The following is a 24,115-nucleotide window of genomic DNA, read 5'->3' as shown; positions in this document are numbered from 1 at the left end:
TTCTCTAACTTCTGCTAATGCCCCACCTCCCCCTCGTACCCCATCCATTATTTATTTATATACACACATTCTTTTCTCTCTCTCTCCTTTTTCTCCCTCTGTCCCCCTCATTATACCCCTTGCCCATTCTCTAGTTTTTGCCCCCTCCCCTTTTCTTTCTCCCTAGGCCTCCTGTCCCATGATCCTTTCATATCCCTTTTGCCAATCAACTGTCCGGCTCTTGGCTCCGTCCCTCCCCCTCCTATCTTCTCCTTTCATTTTGGATCTCCCCCTTCCCCCTCCCCTTCAAATCTCTTACTAGCTCTTCTTTCAGTTAGACCTGACAAAGGGTCTCGGCCCGAAACGTCGACTGTACGTCTTCCTAGAGATGCTGCCCGGCCTGCTGCGTTCACCAGCAACTTTTATGTGTGTTCCTCTTTTAGACCTACTATTTTGATATTATTTCTTCTGCTATAGTTTTTAAGGGAGTTCAGTTTATCCATTATTTTTACTTTCTCAGTCCTCCAGGAATCTTTCTTTTTCCAGGCTTTGTAATCTATTCACAACATCCTTCGTATTTTTTTCTAAATCCCAAGTTCGCAAATTTAAGGATTCCAAAGTCTGCTTCATTTCCTTAGATTCTTGCATGATAAGGTCTAAATGACTCTCGAATTTGTCCATCCTGCCGGTTAAAATCCGGACTGCATCGGCCAACTCATGAATCGCGGCAGCAAGACCACCGCGCCGCACTGCTGCCACCCTCGGACCTTCCGCAGGCTCAGAGGAACCATCTGACAAGCAGACTTCCTCACCATTGCTCCTGCGTCCCTCAACTCCAGACGCTCCCGGGAGTGCAAGGCCGGCAGCGATAGCGCCAGTAGGATTTCCACGATTTTTCCTTTTAACCATTGCTTTTATTGAGGTTATATGTGAGCCTTATAAACTGGTTGTGAAGAAGTTTTTGTAGGAGTTATTCAGGGAAGCACCCGATCAATGGCACGACATCACGTGATCCCACAAATGGAAGAAACTTGGTATTGTTGCTACTCTGCCAAGGAGTGAGTGTCCTGCAAAGTTCACTCCAAGAGCACAATGTGCAATGCTGAAGGAGGTGAAATAGAACCCAAGGGTAACAGCAATCTCTAGAACTTGCTGAAGTCTCTGTTCATGTGTCCACTATAAGAAAAACACTAACAAGAATTGTGTTCATGGAAGGGCACCACAGAGGAAACAGCTACTCTCCAAAAAAAAAATTGCTGCACATCTCAAATTTGCAAACGGCCACCTGAATGTTCCACAACACTTCTGGCACAATTCTGTGGACAGAATACACTGTCATGTTGCAGTAAAAAGGGCACTCATGAATACCAAAACCTCATCCCAACTGTGAAGCATGGTGGAAGGAGCATCGTAGTTTGGGGCTGCTTTGCTGCCTCAGGGTGTGGACAGCTTGCGATCGTTGAGGGAACAATGAATTCAAAATCGTATTAAGACATTTTACAGGAGAATGTCAGGGCAGCAGTTCATCACTGAAGCTTAGTAGAAGTTGGATGATGCAACAAGACAATGATCCAAAACACAAGAGTAAATCAACAGAATGGTTTAAAAGAGAAGAAAATTTGTATTTTGGAATGGCCAAGTCAGAGTCCAGCCTTAACCCAATTGAGATGCTATGGCATGACCTGAAAGAGGGCTGTTCATACAAGGTATCTCAGAAATATTGATGAACTGAAACAGTTTTGTACGGAGAAATTCCTCTCGCTGTTTTGCGAGTCCGATCAGCAACTATATGAAACAATTGGTGGAGGTAGGATCTCTTACTTGCTCTTCTTTCAGTTAGTCCTGACGAAGGGTCTCGGCCCAAAACGTCGACTGTACCTCTTCCTAGAGATGCTGCCTGGCCTGCTGCGTTCACCAGCAACTTTGATGTGTGTTGCTTGAGAGAAAAGGGGAACTGCCAAGATTATCAGGATCTGTTGCCCAAGTCGATTTCTACCATCAGCACAAAGTGAATTGTGATGATCCTTCATTTGCTGCTCCACATTTTGTTTGATAATGAAAACAGGCTTAAACTGTTTAACCTTTAGTCTGGTGATCTGTACAAGATGGGCATTTTCAAATCGCTATGCCAGGGTTCATGATGCCTTCATTAAAGTTGAAGTATGATGGAGCTCCAGTAGATGGTGCTTCAGACCAGAGAGAATGCGTTAGTTCATTACTTAAAATAAATTTTTGAAGTTGATCGTTTCAAGTCCAGGCGATTCAATTAGTGCAATTCTTATTTAGATAGAGGCAGTTTGGAACTATGATAAAATAGTAAACAATATAGTAAAGTAAAATGTATTGTGGTTGCCTGAACTGAAATAGAGTATTAGTTAACTACATTTTTGATTAAGCAAAAGGTTGCAAACCTGTGTGGTTAAAAACATTAATTTCAGCGAAAGTGAATGAAGTTGCTGTACACAGTCAATTTGTGAATCATTTATCTGAAAATTTAATATGATTTATAGGCAACCCTCTGGCACAAGAAATCCTTAGCATCCATCAGGAACCAGATGGGACACGCAGGCTGCTGAGCTACCTACTTGATAATTTGTCAGGTACTTCGAAAAGAAGTAAGTAACAAAACCTGGAGATTTTATTTGATTTACTTACAAATGGTACTGAATTGAGTTACTTGATTTCTTTTTTTAATAGTTCAGCCAGACCAGCCGCCACCTCGATCATGGATTGTCTTACAAGAACCAGAACGGACACGCCCCTCAGGTAAATAAGTTGTCTTAACTTGATGTAAAATGTTGAATTTTAGTGGAGTAAGAGTAGTTAGCAATTGGAATTAAAAATAATTTCAAAAAGATGTGGACCATTGTGATCTCTGGGGAGGGTATGACCTGTATGAAAGGGACAGGTTACACCTGAACTCCAAAGGGATCAATGTTCTTACGGGCAGGTTTGCTAGAGCTTTTGGGGAGGCTTTAAACTGGGTTGACAGGGAGATGGGAACCAGAGTGATAGGTCACTGTATGAAGCAGTTCATAGAAAGGTAGATGTGACGTGTAGAGGGTCTATGAGTAAGGTTAGGCAGTGGATAGCACATAAGTGTAGTCAGTTTGGGAAATTGAAATGTGTCTACCCAATGCAAGTTCAGTCAGATGAATCATTTAAAGATTTAGATTTATTTGTCAAATATATGTCAAAGCAGTAAGATTTGTTTGCATCAACAGCTAACACAGACTGAGGATGTGCTTGGGGCAGCCTGCAAGGGTTGCCTAGCTTCCGGCACCAACATAGCGTGCTAAAAACTTATTAATCTGTACACATTTGAGTGTGTGTGAAAACTAGAACACCCAGAGGAAACGTGATCACAGGGAGAACATACAAACTCCTTGCAGACGGGAAAGAATTTAATCCTAATCACTGGTGCTGTAAAATGTTGTGCTAGCCACTATGCTACCATACTGTAGTCCATATCTTCAAGAGTGGAGACTGTTGCATTGATGTCATGGTAATTGTTAGAAATAATTCAGCTATTCTGATAATGTGTTCTCCTTTGATGTACAACATGAACAAAACCAGTACATGAGATTGCAAGACATCCAAGCTTGCTGCTGCTAATACTACATATTTAACTACAACACATTCTGAATAGGGAGGTCATAGTGCAGTTGCTATTGGATGGACAAAGAGTAATTCCAACATGTCAGATGCCCTAATCAGCGAGTCCCTGTAGAAGTTTCCCATCCTTCTGAGGCATGCCGACAATTGCCAGCATCCAAAAATACCAAAAAGATTGGTCATAAATTGAAAGCACTTTTAATGTTAATACTTAAAAATTTAAGACTGAAATGATTGAGTAATTACATTTAAATATCTCTATTTCTTAAAGCCGCTGGAAAAAATTAAATGACTGCCACACTAATTAATTTTTCTGAGGCATTGCTGTCCAAGAGAATAGAATTATTGAACCTGCACTAGATCTAACCCAGAATGCACTGGCCTTAGATTTCCATTATAACTGAGGGAAGGTGGCATTCCATCACTGCACAAGTTATTAAAATAAGAATGCAGTTGGAATGACAGCAATGAGAATCACTTGGAATGTTATAGACTTCACATTAGTGGCCCTCAAGCAAAGTTTAGGGCTGTCTATCTGGTGATCCAAAAAATGTGCAACATTGGTGTCACTAAGAAGGAAGTGATTGGAAGATATAGAGGAAATCTGCAAATAGAATGTAGAAAAATGTCAAAAATAATGATCCAAACATACAACAGGAAAGTATTAGTGAAAAAGCGTTGGAAGAGTTTCAGTAGTGTGCAATATTTCTCAACCAACCTGGAAACAAGCAACGCTATCTGTGATTTTGGATAAAACAGAATAAATGAACAATATTTCAGCAAGGGAACTTTAGATGAACAGTGAAGAGCTGACATATAAGAGAAGCACCAAATTGACAGCTCAAAACACTGTCTGAGGGTCACCAACATGACACTGGTAATATGAAATTTCTTGAGAGATCCTTGATATCATACCAACTGCAGCGGAATGTTAAAATCCTTGCAGAATCCACAGTTGTCTAGATGGCAGTTTATCTCTGGATGGCCCAGAACAAAGGTCATGAACATCACCTGTTCAGTGAAAGCTTAGTGTACCTTTATCAAATTTGTCATGGCTTTTATCAGATATTAAATGTCTTTTGAAGTTTCATCATGACAATACTTCAATTTGAAGAGAATTAAAAAATAAAGTTAATTATAAACACTCAAGGAAATAGAATTAATACTTTTTTTTTAAATGGATTCTACTTTGCCTTTTATTCTGCAAGCTTAGAACCTGCATTGAATCAATTTAAATTTTTTTTGATCTAGGTGATTGCAAGACCGATGTATATTGCCCTTGAGCAGGTGGTGATAAACCACCACCTTGAGCTGCTGCAATGCCTCTGGTGGAAGTACTTCCACAATGGTTTTGGCCAGGATTTAGACCAGCAACGGAGCAGTAGCAATGTATTTTCAGGTTAGAGTGACATGCAACTTGGAGGGGAAGTGCAGATGGTAGTGTTGCTGTACCCTTATAACCATTATCCCTCTTCATATTAATAGGTGGCATGTTACAGAAGATCTGTTGCTGTAGATGTGTAACTGCAGTAGATTTTGCGATGTCACACATTGCAGGCACTCTGCTCGGTGATGAAGGGAATAACTATTGAGGATGGTTATTCCCTTCCTCATTTGCATATTTCTAATAATAATGATGTCATACTCCTAGTGATGAGGTTTTTGAAGTTGAGACTTGCAGTCTTCTGGGTTCTGGAGAGTATTGTGGGCTTTAGATGGTAGAAAGGTTTTGGGATGGTGTATTAGTATAATACGGTAATGCTGGGAAGTCCTTGCATTATATTTTTTAAAAAAAAGGAAAGAAATTGGAGAGGTCAAAACTAAGTGGGCTTTCAGAAAAGAGGCAGTGCCCAAAGTAGTTGGGGTGGTGGAGGGAGAGTTGGGGAATCATTTTAACTTGCCAATGGAATGAAAGTATCTTAGGTTAAATTTTATTTTAATCTCTAATTGTTTCTTTTCTCCAAGCCACTTAAAACATTTCCAATCTAATTAAAGGTCTTGGACCTGAAAGTTAGTTCTGTTTCTCTTTGCACAGATGCTGCCATACATGTTGAGTAATTCTAGCCTTTTTTTTTTGCATTATTTTCAGCATTTGCAGTTGTTCTGAAATGATTGAATTGTCTGTGTTTTTTAAATTAAAACAGCTTTATTCTCAGTCATGTGCTACAACGTACTATGTGACAAATATGCCACAAGACAACTGTATGGGTACTGTCCACCGTGGGCGTTGAACTGGGAATATAGGAAAAAATCTATTATGCAAGAAATTTTGAATTGCAATGCAGATATCATCAGTCTTCAGGTGAGGTATTTTATGACTAAAATTTGGTGTCCTAAGGTTGCAAATTATTTATTTGTACACTATCATTTAGTATACTTGCCATGGAGGTTTTGAAATTGCAGAACCTGCATAATTTCTAATAAGTTCCTTCATTTCAATGACATTCCAAATGTATTGAGAATGAACAGTATGAGTTGAAGTTATGATTATGAAGACAGGTAGTCCTCTTTTATTGTCATTTAGTAATGCATGCATTAAGAAATGATACATTATTTCCTCCGGTGTGATATCACAAAACACAGGACAAACCAAGACTGAAAAAACTGACAAAACCACATAATTATAACATATAGTTACAAACAGTGCACAATACCATAACTTGATGAAGAAGTCAGTGAGCACAGTAAAGTTCAAAGTTTCTCAAATGTCCCACATGTCACGCAGATGGGAGAAGGAAGAAAAACTCTCCCTGCTATGCCGACCACAATCTGACTCTGAGTCATCGGAAAACTTCGAGCTCCAATCAGCTCTCCGACACCGAGTACTGAACGCCATCTCTGTCTGAGTGATTCGACCTCTTTCTCGGTCGCCAGAAGCAGGCAAGGCCGGGGATTTTGAGGCCTACCCTCCGAAAGATTCACGACCACACAGTAACGACAGCAGCGAACGGGTGTTTCAGAAATTTCTCCAGATGTTCCTCTGTACTTTCACGTCCATTCTCCATCAAATCAGAATTGTCCACGGCCCCTATTTAATGAATACGATATCATTTTCACTGGAGAACTGCGCACGCGCGCCGTGCCACCATCTTCTCCTTCCGCCTCCTAATTGCATCCTCCCAATTAATGGTGCAGTGATTGTGGAATCATATCCATACCAGTTAGATACCATCTACTTGCAATAGAACATGAGCAGTGTCACAGTGGTGCTGCAGGAAGTGCAGTTTTCTTACTGTTGCAGTGAGTTAGTTTAATTCTGACCTTCAGTGTGGCGCTTGTATGTTCTTCCTGTGACTGCTCAGTGTCCTTCAACATCCCAAAGATGTGCTGGTTGTTAGGTGAATTAGAGTATTGTAACCTCCTAGTGTGGAGTGGTATTGGTGGGGGCTGAGGAGGTTTGCCTGGTGGGATGGATGTGGGAGAAGTGTGTGGAGGGAGGGGTTGTGGGAATGTAAATAAGCTTGTGCGTGAATAAGTTCCAGTGAAATGGATGCAGGAATGAGAGCTGCAGAGAGCAAATACAGACTCAGTTAGCCAGTAGTTGCCTCACATGTTGTAAGGAAATGTTTAAAGTAATTTGTTATTTTAATCAATTTATTTTTCTCTGCAGGAAGTTGAGACTGAACAGTACTTCGCCTTTTTCCTGGTTGAACTTAAAGAGCATGGCTATGATGGTTTTTTTAGTCCTAAATCGAGAGCTCGGACAATGTCAGAATCTGATCGAAAGCATGTAGATGGTTGTGCAATATTCTATAAAACTGAAAAGTAAGTTTTTAATGGCCTAAAAGCTTTCTTTGTATCTTTTTTCTTATTCTTCATTCCAATAAACTAGTTCTAGAAAACCTTGGCATCAGAGCAAGTTTTGAGATGGACTATGATGGTCAGAATTTAATTCACAGAAGAAATTTAGTTCTGAGAGCTAGTTTGCTAATCTTCACTGTATCCTCTAATGTTTCCTGTCAAGTGCCTATCTAAATTTTGTTCTGTAATTTCTTGGAAAAAAAACATCATACTATTCCATGTTGCAAAAGTCAGCTATGGAAATAGTCCTTCTAACTTGCCCTTTATTTTTTTTAGTGGGATGTAAATTTGTGGATTATTGATTTCAATTTGATTAGAAGAGATTACAATGGAAATAATCCATACTTTGGTTGATACTTAGAAATTTGGTTATTTGGGATAGCTAGAATTATATTTTAGTTATTTTTACTCTATTGTAATATTACTGTTTTAGATTTAGTCTGATTCAGAACCATACAGTCGAATTCAACCAGTTGGCCATGGCAAACTCTGATGGCTCGGAAGCTATGTTGAACAGAGTTATGACAAAAGACAACATTGGTGTTGCTGTACTCTTGGAATTGCAGAAGGATTCTTTTGAACTATCCCGTAAGTATTTCTCTCTAAACTATTTATTGCGTATTGCTACTAGTAACTAATCTGAAGTACCATTTACGTCCTTCCTCTTTAATGAGTATATTAAACCATTTCCCTGTGATGAAGTAGAATCAGAATTTCTTACCCATTCCCTTATTTTCAGAAACAAGTGCTGTTGTGTTGATCTATGCTTTTGTTTTGTGCTTTTAGTTTGCTGCATTCTGGATTCTTTATAGTTGTCTCTTCTTGCGCCTTCAAACGTAAATGATATTCTCAGTTGTCTACCGCAATGGAAAATTATTATTTTAAGGTTTTAACAGTTAATTATGTACTTCATTTTAAAGTAATGTTTTTGTCCCCTTCATGTAGTTTTGATTCCAATTGGACAGAACTACCATAATGATATAGGTTGCAACTCTAGTCCGGAACTGTCATTGTTCAGCATATTTTGAATCTGATCCATACTAACTACTTCTAACTAAGATCTAAGTTAGATCTCAGATTAATATCTGTACTAACCTATATGTAAGTAACCTACCAGCATAATGTTTGCTAACTCAGCCAACAGCTTTTCTGACATAGGAAACTTTGGTTTGAAGACAGTTCCCAGAAGCCTTGTATAACTATATCTATACTTAAAAGGAATAGAATAATTCTGCTCAGGGGAAGACGATTTGGGGGAAATCTGTGGTATGGTTTAGTCAGGTTGCCAAACCAAAGTCTTGGCTGATAAAAGAATGCTTTTTGAATCACATGGGATCTCACTGTAGTTGACAAATGGATGTCAATGTGAACTAAATGTTAAAGTGCTTATTTAATGTGCTGGTGTAGATATTAGGACTCCGTACATGTAAAAACTTGCTGCCTCTTGATTTTGAATGTGGATTCGTATTTGCTGACTTGGCTGAATTATTTTGTTCTGTGTAGTGCTGCTTATAGATGTATGTTGTAGCACTGCATCTCAAAGGTTTAGTGCCTTGTTGAGTTTGCAGGCTGTGGTCAGATAACAGGGATTTGGCCAATATTTCTGTATTCCTTTCCTATCCTTGTACCTGTTTAAATACTTTTTAAAAGCTGTGATTGTATCAGCTTCTACCACCTTCTCTGGCAAATTATTGTATGTACCCACTAATTTCAGGATGGCTTTTGAGGTGGAAGTGGAATAGCTGATGTTACTTTATTAGTCTAGATTTTGCAAGTTATTCTTTGTTCATGGGCATTTTTATTTTTTCTAATGTAGCAATTACAGCTCTGAGATAAATGATGGCAACAAAATGGCAAGTTGATAGTGGTAGTTGAATTAATTGGGTCACCAATAAATTTTAAAGGTGTGCTTTGAATAATTAAACAAACTTTATTTTCTTTTATAATCTTATGCTAAACCATTAAAAATCCCCAGCTGTATCTCAGTTGCCATTTTGTAGTCAGTTCTAAGGCTCTTAGACAGTTGGCTAAGTTGAAGAATTTTCAGAAGATATTTTTCCAGAATGGCATCAGTGATGAAGATACATAAATATTAGCAACTGCAGCAATTTGTCTTAGACTTGAGAGGATTTAAAGCAGGATAGTTTGAGGTTTTTTCATAGTTCTGCAGTACTGCAAGTTTTGGCTTTACTCATCCATATCAATGAAGGTATCGATAAGTGCATTTAAGAAAACTTCTTTCATTATCAGGACTCTAACCAGAAGATGCAGCTGTGAACTGGGATGAGGTCAGACACTGAGGGATATATTGGGACTTTTGGCATGTAGGGTAACATAATTGGGAGACATGTACATAATTCTCAGCCACTGATATTGAGTAGGGGTTTCACTTTAAGAGCTAGTCTGACATGATGATTTTTATGTAAAGAGCTTTAGCGCATCTTTGTGTGTAGGTTTTGGAGTTTAATAAACTGTGTTACGTGTTTCATTAAATATGAAACACCTCGCTTCACCTTATTTGTGAAAACTTACATTGGTGACCTCGATGCGCTGGGACAATTCCGGAATTATTGAACGTGGCCAACAAAGACTGCTGCAGTTTAGGTAGCAAAATGCTGTTTCTTGGTTCGTACAGGCTGAGGTCCAGTTCGCTCTGCAGAAATCACGGCGGATGACACCAAATTCCACTATGTGGTAGCGTCACTCAGCAATTCAACGGCTGTGAGAGTGGTGAGTCTACTAGAACACCAGCCTGAACGTGATAAATACCAATCACTGAAAACTCACTTTTTACAGACTTCTGTACTATTGGAATCTTGGGTGTGTCAAACAGTTGTTCTCCTTACCCAGTCTCTGTATTGCTGGGCCTTCAGAGCTAATGGACCACATGCTGTCTCACCTGGGAAATCACCATCCTTGTTTTATTTTTAAAACTCTTCATGCAGCAAATACCTGATCAAGTTCCTATAGCCCTCGCGAATGCACCTGTGGTCGACTATATGGAGCTTGCTAAAATGGCTGATAGCTGCATTCAGCCGGGCAGTGGTGCATCATTCCTTCTCTCTCTACCTCAATAAGTCCAGTCCACAAGGCCCCCAACATAAGGAATCCCAGGCAGCAAAACAGGCAATGCCAGGCCTATGCTTTTACTAATGCTAGGAAATACCAACTGCCTTGCAGCTTCGGTGCTAGTGCATCAGGATATCAGCAGTCTGTGAACATCATGGCTTCCAGCTGCCAGAGTCATCTACTGTTCATTATGGACACCCTTTCAGGGCGACACCCCTGTTTGACTCGGGTGCTCAAGTGAGTGTGCTGGAGGCTGCCAATGGCAGCAGGCTAAAGACTTGCGGGACATGACAGGTGATACTCTGCTTCAGTGGGTGACATTAAAGGTAGCTCTTAGTCCTCGCTAAAGTGACTAGACTCTGCTGGGTGCAGACTTCCTGTAGGACTACAGACTTGTAGACATCAAGGACTTCGGGTCATAACCTTGCTCCCCCAATAAGTTCCCCACAACGACCCTGTCAAGCTCATGCACCATTGCATGTGAGTTTACTTGACTACTAAGCAAATTCCCAGACCTCACCAAGCCCACATTCTCCACTACAGTCACAAAACATAGGATTAAGAACCACATTCCCACAACTGGCCCGCTGGTCCATGTCTGTGCGCATAGACTGGACCCAGAAAAGCTGGCAACTGTGAAGGCTGAGTATGTTAACACGTGAAGACTTTGAATTGTATACCGGTCGAATTACCCCTGGGCTTCATCCCTCCATATGGTCCCCAAGTTGCTGCCCATGTGGCAATTACAGACACCTTAACAAGACAACCACTTCTGATCATTACCCGGTCCCATACATTCAAGACTTTTCGGCACGCTTAGCCAGAAAGTTAATTTTTCCCAAAGTTGATCTAGTTAGGGCTACCATCAGCTGCCTGTGTACTCGAAGGACATTCCTAAAACACATGTGATGCTGTGTTTGGCCTTTAGTCAAACCAAGAAGACCACCTCTTCTTTAAGTAATCCATCGATCAAAAGATGTCTTCAGCATACCAAAATCTTCAAAACCTGTTTTCTTTCAGAAAATTATTTAGAGACTCTAATATCCTTCTTACATCAGCTGATTCCACAATAGAATTGACAAAATCTGATGCCGCTTGGGGATCCAAGAAGACACGAGGGGTAGAATCTTTTGGAAATAACATTAGTCTCGCTGGATATCTCAAGGATGGAAAAAGACGCTGGATATCTCAAGGATGGAAAAAGATTTTTTTTTGTAAGCGATCTTCATGACCGGGTATGAATTTGATCTGTTGTTCCATAACTTCCCGTGGATAATCTTCATAAAAACGGATCTTGGAACCGTTAAATTTAAAAACTTTGTTTTCTTGCACATCTTATGATTTGGTCTTTAACTTTAAAGCGAAGAAAGTTGACTAAAATTGGTCGAGCTTTACCTGACGAAGTGAAAATTCTGTGAGCTCTTTCAATATCGGGAAGCTGAGATAGAATATCCGGGAACAGAGATTGAAACAGATTGGCAAAATAATCCAATAAATTCCCATTTTCGGAGACCAGAATACGAATGTTATTCCGACGAGACTTTGCCTCTAAATCGACAATTTTGCATTGAGCCTGTTCCAATCGGGTTGAAATATCCGCAATCTGACGTTTCGATTCTTTAAACTCAGTATTCAAAGAAAGAATATTTTCCTCAATAGTCCGTAAACTCTGCCGGAACGACTTCAACTCAGAAGTGTTATTGTCCATTTTGTTATCGAGAACCATCAATGCACATTCCAAACGCTCCACCCAGATAGATTTTTCTTTCGAAGTTTTTCCCTTTCTATTGCTAGGTTCAAAATGCTGTTTTCCACTTCTTAAAGGATACGATATAATGACCGCTATTTCCCTCCAAGATCCAAAAAATAAAAGTTGAGTAATTGAAGGTTTAGACTGGGGAAAAGGAAGAATTAAAGGCAGCCACAGAATTTATGTATTACTCCATTGAGCTACAGGCGGAAGTCCCGTGATTGGCCTTTTTGAGTTTCTGTGCATATCGTTTGGACTGAAAAATGCAGCACAGACTTTCCAATGGCTGATGGACTCTATTAAAAGACTGATCTTCTTTTTGTTAACCACTGACTCTCTCAGCCATAACACCTCTGCAGAAGCTGTAAAACCCCTCCAATCGAAGGTAGTTGCTATATGGATTTCCTACCGCCCTGCACTACTAAAAGAAACTTCAGGACTTTTCAGGCATGATGAATTTCTTTCACCGCTTCATTCTGCGAGCTGCTGAATTTATACTTCTGTATAGTGTGCTTAAAGGAAATGCCCCTAATCAAGTGCTTGACTGGTCAGTGGCATGACCAGGGCATTTGATGATACCAAATGAGCTCTTTCTAACGTGACAATACTGACACACCCTCTCACCCAATGTACCCATAGCCATTACTATTGATACTTCGGACTATGTGGTGTGGCTGTGCACAAACGGTTGGTTGGAGGCCAAGGGCAGCCGGTCACCTTCAGCTGACAGCTCTATCCCCTCGAAAGGAAGTACAGCGCGTTTGACCGTGAGCTTCTTGATCTCTATCTGGCTGTCCACCATCTTCATTTTTTACATATCTGACTTCAAACATAAATACAACATATCAAGGGGAAAAATAACGCTGTGGTTGATTGTCTGTCACGGCCAGCCATTGAGGCTGTACACAGAAGGGCTGACAATGCTGGCATGGCAGCCAACTAAGTTACGGACCTAGGGCTCCGTGCTTACTGAATAACAGTCAAGGGCCTGCAGTTGGCTGATAGTAAGTTCAGGGAAGCTGGGGTTTCTCTCCTGTGTGATGTGTCAACCAGTGGCCTTTGCTCCACTGTGCCCGCAAACTGGCTCCGTACGTGACCTCCTGCATCCAGGCCAGAAGGCCTCACAGAAACTGGTTGCACTAAATTTTGTTTGCCACAGCCTCAGAAGTGACGTGTGTGATTGGACTGTAGCCTGATAGGGTACCAGCAGGCAGAAATTAACCGTCATGTTCAGGCAGGCTCAGGTGTTCATTAACTCCTGGGTTACTCAATTTGGCACTTCATCTGATAGTTCCTCTGACCACGGACCCCAACTCATTTCAGACCTCTGGACTGCGATGGCCCGGAACCTACATCACACCATGGCCTATCACCCACAGTCCAATGCCCTATATGAGTGGTTTCACTGCTCCTTAAAAGCTGCTCTAAGGGCTTCCCTGGTGGATGAGTATTAGCATGATCATCTCCCATGAGTCTTGCTGGGACTCAGAACTGCTGCAGAAGAGGACCTAAAAATTTGGTAGACTGGCAGCTGTTATGAGTGTCAAGTGATTTCATTCCTGACACTAAAACCACCTGGTTGGCTCTGAACACAGTTCCACCCTCCTCAGTGGATTCAATTCCTGTCTCCGAACATGGCATACAGTACTGTTGGGTTTCTGTTCACCTACATTAAGTCTCGTTTGTTTTCGTCCGACGTGATGCACGCCAGCATCCTTTTAGGCCCTTATGATGGCCGTTCTGCGATTTGGAACTTGTCATAGTTACGAGGGGTATTTTGGCAGATCGCCTTAAGCTGGCCCACCAAGATTTCAAGTGTTCTGCTGTCATGCCCCTGGCATCTCAAATGACCACGAGCATGTCAGTGCACCACTGGAAAGCCAGAGGCACCTGCTGTTCCTCTACCCATGGAATGGAGGATCTGGGCTCCAGACAGGCTCACGATGCTGGTTTCAGTGAATTCTGTTTTTTTTTGGGGGGGGGTGGGGAGGGTCCTGTGCAGGGTAACATAATTGGGAGAAACGTACATAATTCACAACCACCGACATTGAGTTGGGTTTTCATTTTAAGAGGTTGGTCTGATTTAAGGAATTTTAGCATACTTTTGTGTATAGGTTTTGGAGTTCAATAAAACGTTTTACAGGTTTCCTTAAACATAAAACGCCTCACTTCGTTTTATTTGTGAAAGCCTGCAGAAATTTTCAGTGCAGACATCAGTCTTTGGTCATTGGTGTAAATTGGGAGATGATGTCAGTGGTCACTCCTCTTGAAGTTGTAACTTTCCTGGAGGTTCTGATCCCTGCAGCTTCTATTAGATGTATGGCAAAATTTATACATTGCATTGCTGTCATGAAGAATAGATGATGCCCCTCTCAGAGTTGGGACATACCATGGGACTGTTTGTAGCCCTTTGTATGAGGTGTGTTCTGCTATAAACCTGGTGCCTAACATAAATACTGAATTGCTGTATTCTAAAGAATTCCACATTCCAGCATTTACATGTGTTAATATAGGGTCTACCTTTTGTGACATGTAAACAGCTTGATATGGTGGGAAAGCTGTAAAGTACTGTTGATTTGGAATACAACTGAGTTACACTGTATAGATGTTACTCAGAAAATAAAAGTGCTGCTTCACCACTGAGCTTGGCAGAACTTGACTGCATATGAAGTGCAAAAACTCCTGAGAATGTAGGTGTTTGAGATAAAGTTGACCACACTAAACACAATTGTTATAGGAGGCATTGAGAGACTGCGCTGCTAATGCCTTTTTCGTTGGGCTGTAATGGCTGATACCACTGGGCATCCTTAAAGTGAGTGGTGGGAAATTTTGGGGAGATGTCAGAGATGTTTTCTTTAAATGGAATGGCAAGTGTCTGGTATGCACTGCTGGGGTGGGGGAGGTTGAAACATGAACACTTAAGAGACTTAGGAATGAACGGCAGTATTTCACAACACCTAAATAAACACCAACACATGGATGGAAAAAAAATAGAGGGTTATCAGCAATGTAGGAGGGAGGGTTTAGATTGATCATGTTGTAGGTTTATATAAGTTGGCACAATCTCATGGGCTGAAGGGCCCATACTGTGCTGTATTGTTCTGTATTTTCTATGTAAAAATAGAATGTAGTGTTAAGGTGTGTCAGTTAGTAATGTGTACAGATGTAATATTTTTGTATTCTAGATATATCTGAGAAATCCATCAATTTAATATACACTATTTTTACTTTTTAAACCGTTATAATTTTTTTTTAAATTCCTAGCTGGGAAGTCGTTTCATGGAATAGAAAAACAGCTCATTCTTGTTGCAAATGCACATATGCATTGGGATCCTGAGTATTCTGATGTAAAGCTGATACAAACCATGATGTTCCTATCTGAAGTGAAAAATATAATTGAAAAGGCTTCTCGAACACTCAGACCAGGTGCCGTCTCAGGAGATCATAATGTCATTCCACTTGTGCTTTGTGCAGATCTCAATTCACTGCCAGATTCGGGTAAGGAGGACAAATCTGCCTTTTAATTGGAATATTTTATAGCTTCAAATACTATGTCCATTAATTCAAATTGGGTTACTTCTTACCCAGAAATTTTATCAATTGTCTAGATGAGTTTTGTGTTATTAATTTAAATAATTTAACATTTAACATCTGTCAGATGCGTGGCCACAATGGTGCAGCTGTGGCTTTGAACGTGTTATCCATCCAGTACAAATGTTCAAATAAGAACAAAGTGGTGCAAAAAAATATTCAAAATATAATAGTTTTGCTTCTACGTACTATGGTTTTTTAAATTCAGTTTCACTTCACTGCACCCTGTATTGATTTGACTTTTTAATGTGGTATTTTCAAGAAATCAGGAGGTGTTAAATCATAATCAACAATATCTGGGGAAATTAAATGTCATTCTTTTTTTCTAACAGTAATTTCACTGGTTAATATTTTATTCTGTGTCATTTCTCTCGAATATTTTCCCAGGTGTTATGATCGTATAAAATTCGATTAATTGTATACTTCCATTGGTAATCTGTTGAGCCTGTAGGTCTTCCGTATGTCTGTTGCATCTGTAGGCAAATTCAAGATACAAGTGTTTAAATTAGTGGAACATGTGTTCATAGTTGGCCAAATGCTGGTTAAACTTGTACATAATTTTTGAACAGAATGAATAGTATTGAATTACTAAAATGATAGTTAAGAATTGGTGTATCATAGAGGAGGTATTATGAGCAAGCTATCCAAATGGTCTTTTGCTATTATCTACTTATTTTAACTTAAATGCATCTTGTTTAAATCGCAAAACAAAAATTGGCTGACATTTCTGATGAAAGCTTTGGTACTAATTCACTTACAATGTACTTCACTTTTGGAAGTCTGCATCTCTTGTCACACCAGCCAGTTTTCCTTCTCACACTGGCTCACCTGTCGTATTTTGTAATTGTGTATTTTTTTATGTTGAAAGCAAAGACATAGTCATTTACATTTTCTTTTTGCACAAGATGGTACTGGTTTCAGATTGATTTGTATTTTCCTTCAGGTGTTGTGGAATACTTGACTACTGGAGGAGTTGATACAAACCATAAGGATTTCAAGGAGCTAAGATATAGTGACTGTCTAATGAAATTCAGTAATATTGGAAAAAATGGGACTCCAACTGCAAGGATCACTCATGGCTTTAACCTGAAGAGTGCCTATGAGAATGGTCTGATGCCTTATACAAACTACACCTTTGATTTCAAAGTATGTATGTCACTGTTACATGTTTAACAACACAATCAGGAAACGTGTTCATTACTAAGTTATCGATTTATCAGTTTAAATTTTATATTGAATTATCTTGACATTTGAAGGGACAATCTTTATAGAATGTAAAGCAAATTATTGCAGTTTTTCCCACATTTTTGGTGATATCTTAATGTTATTTATTCCCCTATTCCTTTCATGTAAATGTATATTATCCTGCTGGTTTTAGTTCAATGATAATATGTATCCTATCTTCTGTATTAGATTCTGATGACCCCCTTACGACAGATTAATTATGATTAATGACAGATGAGCAATATTCAGTTATATTGGGAGGAGGAGCAAGAAGAGGTTATTTTTCTCCTGATAACCAAAACCCAATTCTAGCAACATCCTAGTAAATCTTTACTGCATCTTCTCTAACTTCATAGTATCATCAAGTGGCTAGTCAGCTTTTTAATACAACTGTCACATGACATCCCAGCTGTGCTACTCTTTTTCAGCTGATCAAAGCAAGCATATGCTGCCTTCACCCACATCTCTGTTCCTATTTTCAGGGAACTATGTACTTATACCCACAGTGTCTCTTTACAGCACTCCCCAGGGTCCTGCCATCCACTGTGCAAGTCCTGCCCTGGCTTAAGTTCCTAAAATCCCTCACTTTGTACTTGTCTAAGTTAAATTCCATCTGCCGCTCCCCTTGCCCACATTCCCAGATGATCTATGTCCTGCTGTAATCTCCAGCAACCTTCTTCACTGTCCATCACATCATCAATTTTGGTGTTACCTGCAAACTTGCTCATTGTGCCAGTTACATGTTTACCCAAATCATTAATATAAATGGCACACAATGGGGGAACCCAATCCTGATCTCTTGTGGCAAACCAATCTGCTATGCAGGAAAATGCCTTGAAGTCCATGTAGACAATAGCTATTGCCCTGCCCTTTGTCATCTCTTCAAAATTTTTATCAAATTCATGAGACTTGATTTCTCATACACAAAGCAATGCTGACTGTCCTTTATCATTACCATTCAATGAGAATCTCTTCCAGTGTCTTTGCTACCCTTCTTAAATAAAGGCACAACATTAGCTATCGTCCAGTCATCTAATGCCTCACTTGTGGCTAATAGTGATAAAAATCTCTGCCAAGGTTCCAGACATCTCCCCTCGATTCCCATAATATCTTAGCATGCATCTGGTAAGACCTCAAGGATTTATCCAACTTTACGCAAGTCCTCTCTCACTGCCTCCTTTATAATGTTAATATGCTCCAGGATTTTAATCTTCCCTTATTTGAATTTGAGCTTCTTTCTCCTTGCAGATGAGAGGTATTCATTTGAAACCTTCATTTCCTGTGGTTTTACACACACATCACCACACTGATCCTTAAATGGCCCTCATGCGCTTTCCTTTTGTTCTTAATATATTTAACCTTTTGGAATTCTCCTTTACCTTGTCAGCCAGGAATATTTTGTAACCCCTTTTGCACTCCTAATTCCCTTGTATTCCTGGATAGTTCAAAGAATAAATTCTCAGCACCTTTGCAAGCATAATAAGTATTCCATTCTCTAATTCCCAACCAAAGCTGTAGAAACAGCAGCCTTAATGGTCTAACTTTTGTGTATGGGGATAAGTGGGAAAACTCTTATCACTCTCTGGTCCCTCCTCTCTTTTTCTAGTACATTGTCATTGTATTTGCTTTCTGCTATCTCATTGTATTAGAAAATTTCAGTATGTTTTCTGCCAATATCCATCCTGCTGTAACCTTCATATAGTCCACCTCCACTTCAAATTCTCCACCTCTATTTCAGGGGATAGATTAATAGCCAGTTTATATGCAATCCCATAGGCTCCCATGACTGTTGTTCCACTTATTCTGCTTCCTGTAAGAATACTTTCCATTATCCCAGTTATTCAATGTATGTACATAGTATGTCACATTAACCTGCTCCCCAGTCTCTATCTTGGATTCTTTGTACACTGCCTTTATGCACCATTTTCCTATCACAACTCATTGTTGAGGTTCTTGATATGCCAAGAAGGCAGGTGTGTGGGGTTGAGTGGGATCTGAGATCAGCCGTGATGGAATGGTGGAGCAGACTCAAAGGGCTGAATGGCCTAATTCTGTTCCTATGTCTTATGGTCTTATTTGGAATAGAGTAGGGAGGATAGACTGGATCTGGGAAAGGAGTTTTCAGCTTGAGTAAACATTAATTAATTAATGCTTACCTCCCAAGGTTGTGTTGAGACTATGACTGCAAACATTATTTCAATTCTCTGGTTGTAAGGTATTCAAAATATTCATAAGTGTGTTTATTGTTTGCATGGATTGATTCAATCAAGGTTTATGTGGTAGTGAAAATTTGAGAAACTCAATTATATCTTGATAATTTATTACAATTATAATTGATGTTCCTTTTGTTTTGATTTTAATTTGAATGCAGCTGCTTGTTTTAACAAAATGAAGATGCTAACCTAATGTACGAATTTTAGGAGAATTTTAAGATTAAATATTTAAAGTTAATTTGTTTTCATTTGACTGCAGGGTATTATTGACTACATCTTCTACTCGAAGCCTCACATTAACATACTGGGTGTTCTTGGACCTTTGGATCCTAATTGGCTGATCGAAAACAGTATAACTGGCTGCCCACATCCACACATCCCGTCAGACCATTTCTCACTTTTTGCACAACTAGAGCTTCTACTGCCTTTTGTGTCACCAGTAAATGGTATCCATCTGCCAGGCAGAAGGTAGTTGTGTGTTTACTCTAGAGGGAAGCCTCTTAATCTTGTAAAATTGTAAAATCAAAGTACTGAGGAGTGAAGTATGGCCAATAGGATTGTTGTCAAAATTATGTTCTTAATTAGTTTTAAATTTGTTTCTTGGATAGCTTATCTAAATAATAAACAATAGTAGTCTGGTGCTATTTACAGATAATGAAATTGAGCCCTATTTCCTATTTTGTATACTATAGACATGCTGAAAATGGGTTTCTTCACAAAACTTGTTCTGCTTTATGCTTCAGCATTTTTTTTAGTGGAAAATTAAGCAAAGTCTCTAGTCTCTCTACGCAAGATTAAACAGTTGATTCCTTTTAGAGTCAGAGTGGTGGTTGGGATGGTGTGATGGTTAGGGGAGGAGGTGAAATTCACTGTTTTATTGTATAGAAATGTTCACAGAATAGAAACTCATTTCAAAATTCAACAGTGCATTTTGCAATGCAATTAATTATACATTTCAAGTTAAGGTGGCAATGTCGGTTTTTTTCTGACACAAAGGGAAGTCTACGTAGTTGGAGTGTATTGGAATGCAGTATGAATGAAAATCTGAGGGAATTATAATTGGACCAAGAACATTTAAAAGTACTTTCAGTAATTATTTGGCATATCAAAGATGAATCAATATACTCCATATTCTCCTGAATACATTTTAAATTTAGGCACTGCATTAGATGGGTTTTGAAATATTGACAATTTCCCATCCCACTTCTTTGTTAAGAAATACATTTCTGCCTTTGTCCAGTAGTCTTCAATTCTTACCTTCAATAGAAATGAGAATACTTCAAGCCAAAGTTAAACAGATACTAGGTTTCCAAGAAGCATCCTTGAAAACATTATCAAAGTTTGGCAGTTCTGTGTAGTCTTACCCTACCTTTCTGCATGTCCATTGAAAGCAAAATATACAAGTGCAAATGAATTGTGAGTTTTTTTTAGAATCGCCTACTTGACAAAAATAATTTGCTAAAGTGGAACCAACTGTGTATTGTTGCACAAAAAAATCTGTATAGCACTACTTTTCAGGCCAGTAGTAGCCATTGAGGACCTTTATTTCCATACTTCACTCCACACTTTTGAGAAGTGTTTGTATAAATTTGAATTTGAATTTAGCCTTTAATGATTGTATATGAACCATAGAAGACCTGATTTAAGGTGTTTTGTACTAAAAAGATTTAAAACAGATTTGGAAAAAAATGATTGTATTGTAAACTAAGGCTAAATTTTTATCTGTTTCATGCTTTAAAAACATTTGTAAAAAAAAAGAAGTTGCAACAGGTTTCCTCTGCTATTATTTGCACTGTTCTGGGTTTGTAACTCATGTACTACTTTTACAGTTGAGGACACAGTTAATTTAAATTCAAGAATTTCACTCCTCAGGATTTGGTATCAGCATTTGAACCTTATGATCTTTGAACTACCCAACTTCCTCTGATTTTTTTTACATGATGTGCCTCATCAACTTTTTTATTTTTGAGGGGATTTTTGGAACCAGCACTGCCTGTGCACGCGGAGAAATCCTGAGCATCTTCTTTGAGATTTTTTAAAAAAAAATAAAAACTGTTAAAAGATTTGTGAGATTTTATGAAGACACTTTTGTATAAGCTCTGTGGCATTTTTTTCTTGTGGAGCAATGAACACCACACATGTTGATCAGGTTGGGTACAGTTGGGTACAGAGTGTAACTTTAACCCTTTGTATCCTAGCACTGCTTCTGTCTCTTTGCACAGTGCTACTTTTCACCAAGGAAAGCTGCATCATTTGAGACCATACACCTTCAATGTTGTGTGCTTTGATCTTATAAAGAAGTAGCATTCCTTGGTAGGAATTTTAATGTTCTGAAGCAGTGTAAACTTAGAACTGAGCTATGTTTTCTGCGCAGGTCTTCCAGACAAAGTTTCAAATCCATTAATTTTTAAATGGTCATGGTTTTGTGTTTTTCAGCTGGACCAGAGCTATATCTCTCCTCTTTGTTCATTGTGCCATTGGTAGCATATTCTTAAAGCCAAGTGTGCAAGCTTTAGTAGGTTAGCTTTTGCTCTGCTTTTGTTTAAGGTGCTAAGGGGGAGCCTTTGGAATTAGCTTGTACTATATTATGCATTGAATGAGCCAGAGGTATAGTTTGATCTAGCTCTTTAGTTTCGACTGCAGGCAGGGAGACAAAAGAACACAACATGACACTCAAAAAAAAATTGGACCAGTCTTCATTCCGGTTTACAGTTAATATGGAATGCAGCTAAGTTGATTGTGACAAATTTTAATTATTTTAAAACATTTAATTAAAGACAAAGCACTTAAATAATAATTGGTGCAGACAAAACCAGGATGCAATGAGAATTTGAGGTTTAACTTGCTAAGTTGAAAATGTAATAAATACCCATAATAGATTTATCTTGAACCCTTGTCTGGGACCTGCAGTCATTTTTGTTTGTACTATTAGCAAACATGTCCGATTTATAATCAGTAAACTAATTATTGGTAGTATTGTTTGTAGTAGATTTAATGAGTAGCTTTTTGTAAAGTGTGAATAAAAGGTGTTTGCTCATGTTTTCCTTGCTTTACCATTTTATTAATGTACATCATAAAACCCCAATCTAAAGTAAATTAGGCAAAAAGTGACCTATCAGTATTGATCTCATTGTTACAGCTTTGTGGTCACTTGGGATTGGTATATATAGTACACAATTATAAGGGGATATTACTTCACAGACCAAATCCAAATGCTATTGTATTCTTCATTTCTGTGATTAAAATGTGTATTATTTAATTGCTGTACTGAAATTACATTTTGTCTCTGGTAGGATATTTGTAGGAATTTTTACATGCAGTAATTTTTGCATAATCCTACAAATGTAGAAATGTTTGATTTTTACATAATGCAAAAAAGTGTACATTTTATGTAAGATTAAGATGCCTCCCTTTTTACATCTCTTCAGGAAATCAATAAACCTGTTTTATTTTCTGTGTACATGCACTCCCCCGTACATAGTCTATTCCAATGAGTCCTTGATGGTATCTTGTAGGCTACATGAATTTGAACCCTCTCCACATTTCACTAGTGATTACAACTCAGGATAGAAGGACATTTTCAGTTCTGTGCTAAACCTATTTCTACAGATTTCATTATATAATGCACTGCAGCCACTCTCTTGTTTACCATTCTTCATGGGTGCACTGATCAAACCAGCAATGACATCTGCACTAAGTAATTTTTTAAAAAAATTACGGCTACCTAGGCAGCTCTAAAGTTAAATTTGGGGATGGTAAACGAGAGCTTTTTAAATGTTATGTGAACTTTTTGGCTTGAATAGCAGTTGATAGCACGATGTATTTCCCATAAACAGGGTCTGCTTGTTCCCGTGCACAGGTGTATTTTTCCTACTCACAGCTTGGACAATAAATTGTATATCTATTTCGATCTTTGTTTGCTGTGTTTATTCACTATAGCAGTACGTTAGTAACAGTCCTTTTCTAAACAGAGTATGCATCACATCAAGAATTTTGAAGCATTTACAGGTAGAGAAAAGTTGAGGCACAAGTATGTCAATAGAGATTTTCAGAAGCGTCCCCAGTTGTGACATAAATTATCTCCATTTGTGGAATATTGGACTAATGCAAAATGAAACTACTTTCAGGAAAGATGAGGTCTCATCATTTACTGAGATGGGGTGTAGTAAGAAGTGTTGAGTGATTGTTCTTGGAACTGTTTTTGGTCCCTATGATTTTAGTTTTCCTCAGTTAGATTTAGAATAGGATTTAGAACAGAAACAGTTGCAGCTTGATTGTAGTTTATGATGTTACATACCCCGTAACTGGGTTGCCAAACCAGCAGAAATGGAATGCTCGTTGGAGTCTGGATTACTAGGAACTAATAAAGTTTTATTAAAGACATAAGTAATACTACCCTAATCGTAAGGATATCAATGTAACAGGTTAGCAATGATAATACACACATATACACAGAAATAGGGTAATAGGAATCAACCAAGTTCTATCGCAGTCTAGGGGTAAAATGATCAGTCTTAAGTGAAGCAGAGTTCAGTTGGGTTTAGTGCAGTTCGCAGTAATCACTGTTGTTGTACCGTTGGGGGGAGAGAGAAGGATGCAATTTGGTTCAGGCAGACCTTTGATGTCTTTGCAGTTGGTTTCGGGCAGACCCTCTTATGTCCTCTAATCCCAGCTGTGGTCACCGACTGTGACCCCTCCGTTCCGGATACGATCGTTCTTCCACGGTGAACCCGGCACCCAGACAAGGGCAGACACACACCCCAGGTTCCCACCGATTGTACCTTTACACCCTGTGAGCCTCTGGTTGGTTCCCGTGAACCGGACCTCCAAACTCCTACCACTTACGGGGGTACACTGCTCTTTCCAGGGTCTC

The 24,115-nt window shown here is 39.0% G+C and overlaps 1 protein-coding gene across 4 annotated transcripts in view; it reads left to right on the top strand.

Moving 5' to 3' along the window:
* LOC140200469 (CCR4-NOT transcription complex subunit 6-like) overlaps positions 1 to 23,152 on the top strand; it is a 79,065-nt gene extending 55,913 nt beyond the window's left edge. For all 4 annotated transcript variants that reach the window (XM_072263824.1, XM_072263825.1, XM_072263826.1 and 1 more), the window contains exons 5-12: positions 2,490 to 2,594; positions 2,677 to 2,745; positions 5,739 to 5,896; positions 7,205 to 7,359; positions 7,829 to 7,983; positions 15,479 to 15,712; positions 16,749 to 16,951; positions 19,502 to 23,152. In XM_072263824.1, coding sequence (XP_072119925.1) covers positions 2,490 to 2,594; positions 2,677 to 2,745; positions 5,739 to 5,896; positions 7,205 to 7,359; positions 7,829 to 7,983; positions 15,479 to 15,712; positions 16,749 to 16,951; positions 19,502 to 19,714 — 1,292 coding nt within the window. In that variant the 3' untranslated portion in view covers positions 19,715 to 23,152. The remainder of the gene's footprint in view (positions 1 to 2,489; positions 2,595 to 2,676; positions 2,746 to 5,738; positions 5,897 to 7,204; positions 7,360 to 7,828; positions 7,984 to 15,478; positions 15,713 to 16,748; positions 16,952 to 19,501) is intronic.
* The last annotated feature ends 963 nt before the right edge of the window (positions 23,153 to 24,115 follow it).

This window comes from Mobula birostris, chromosome 7, assembly GCF_030028105.1.
Source record: "Mobula birostris isolate sMobBir1 chromosome 7, sMobBir1.hap1, whole genome shotgun sequence".
Lineage (NCBI taxonomy): Eukaryota > Metazoa > Chordata > Chondrichthyes > Myliobatiformes > Myliobatidae > Mobula > Mobula birostris.
This window is presented reverse-complemented; position numbering and strand designations above follow the sequence as displayed.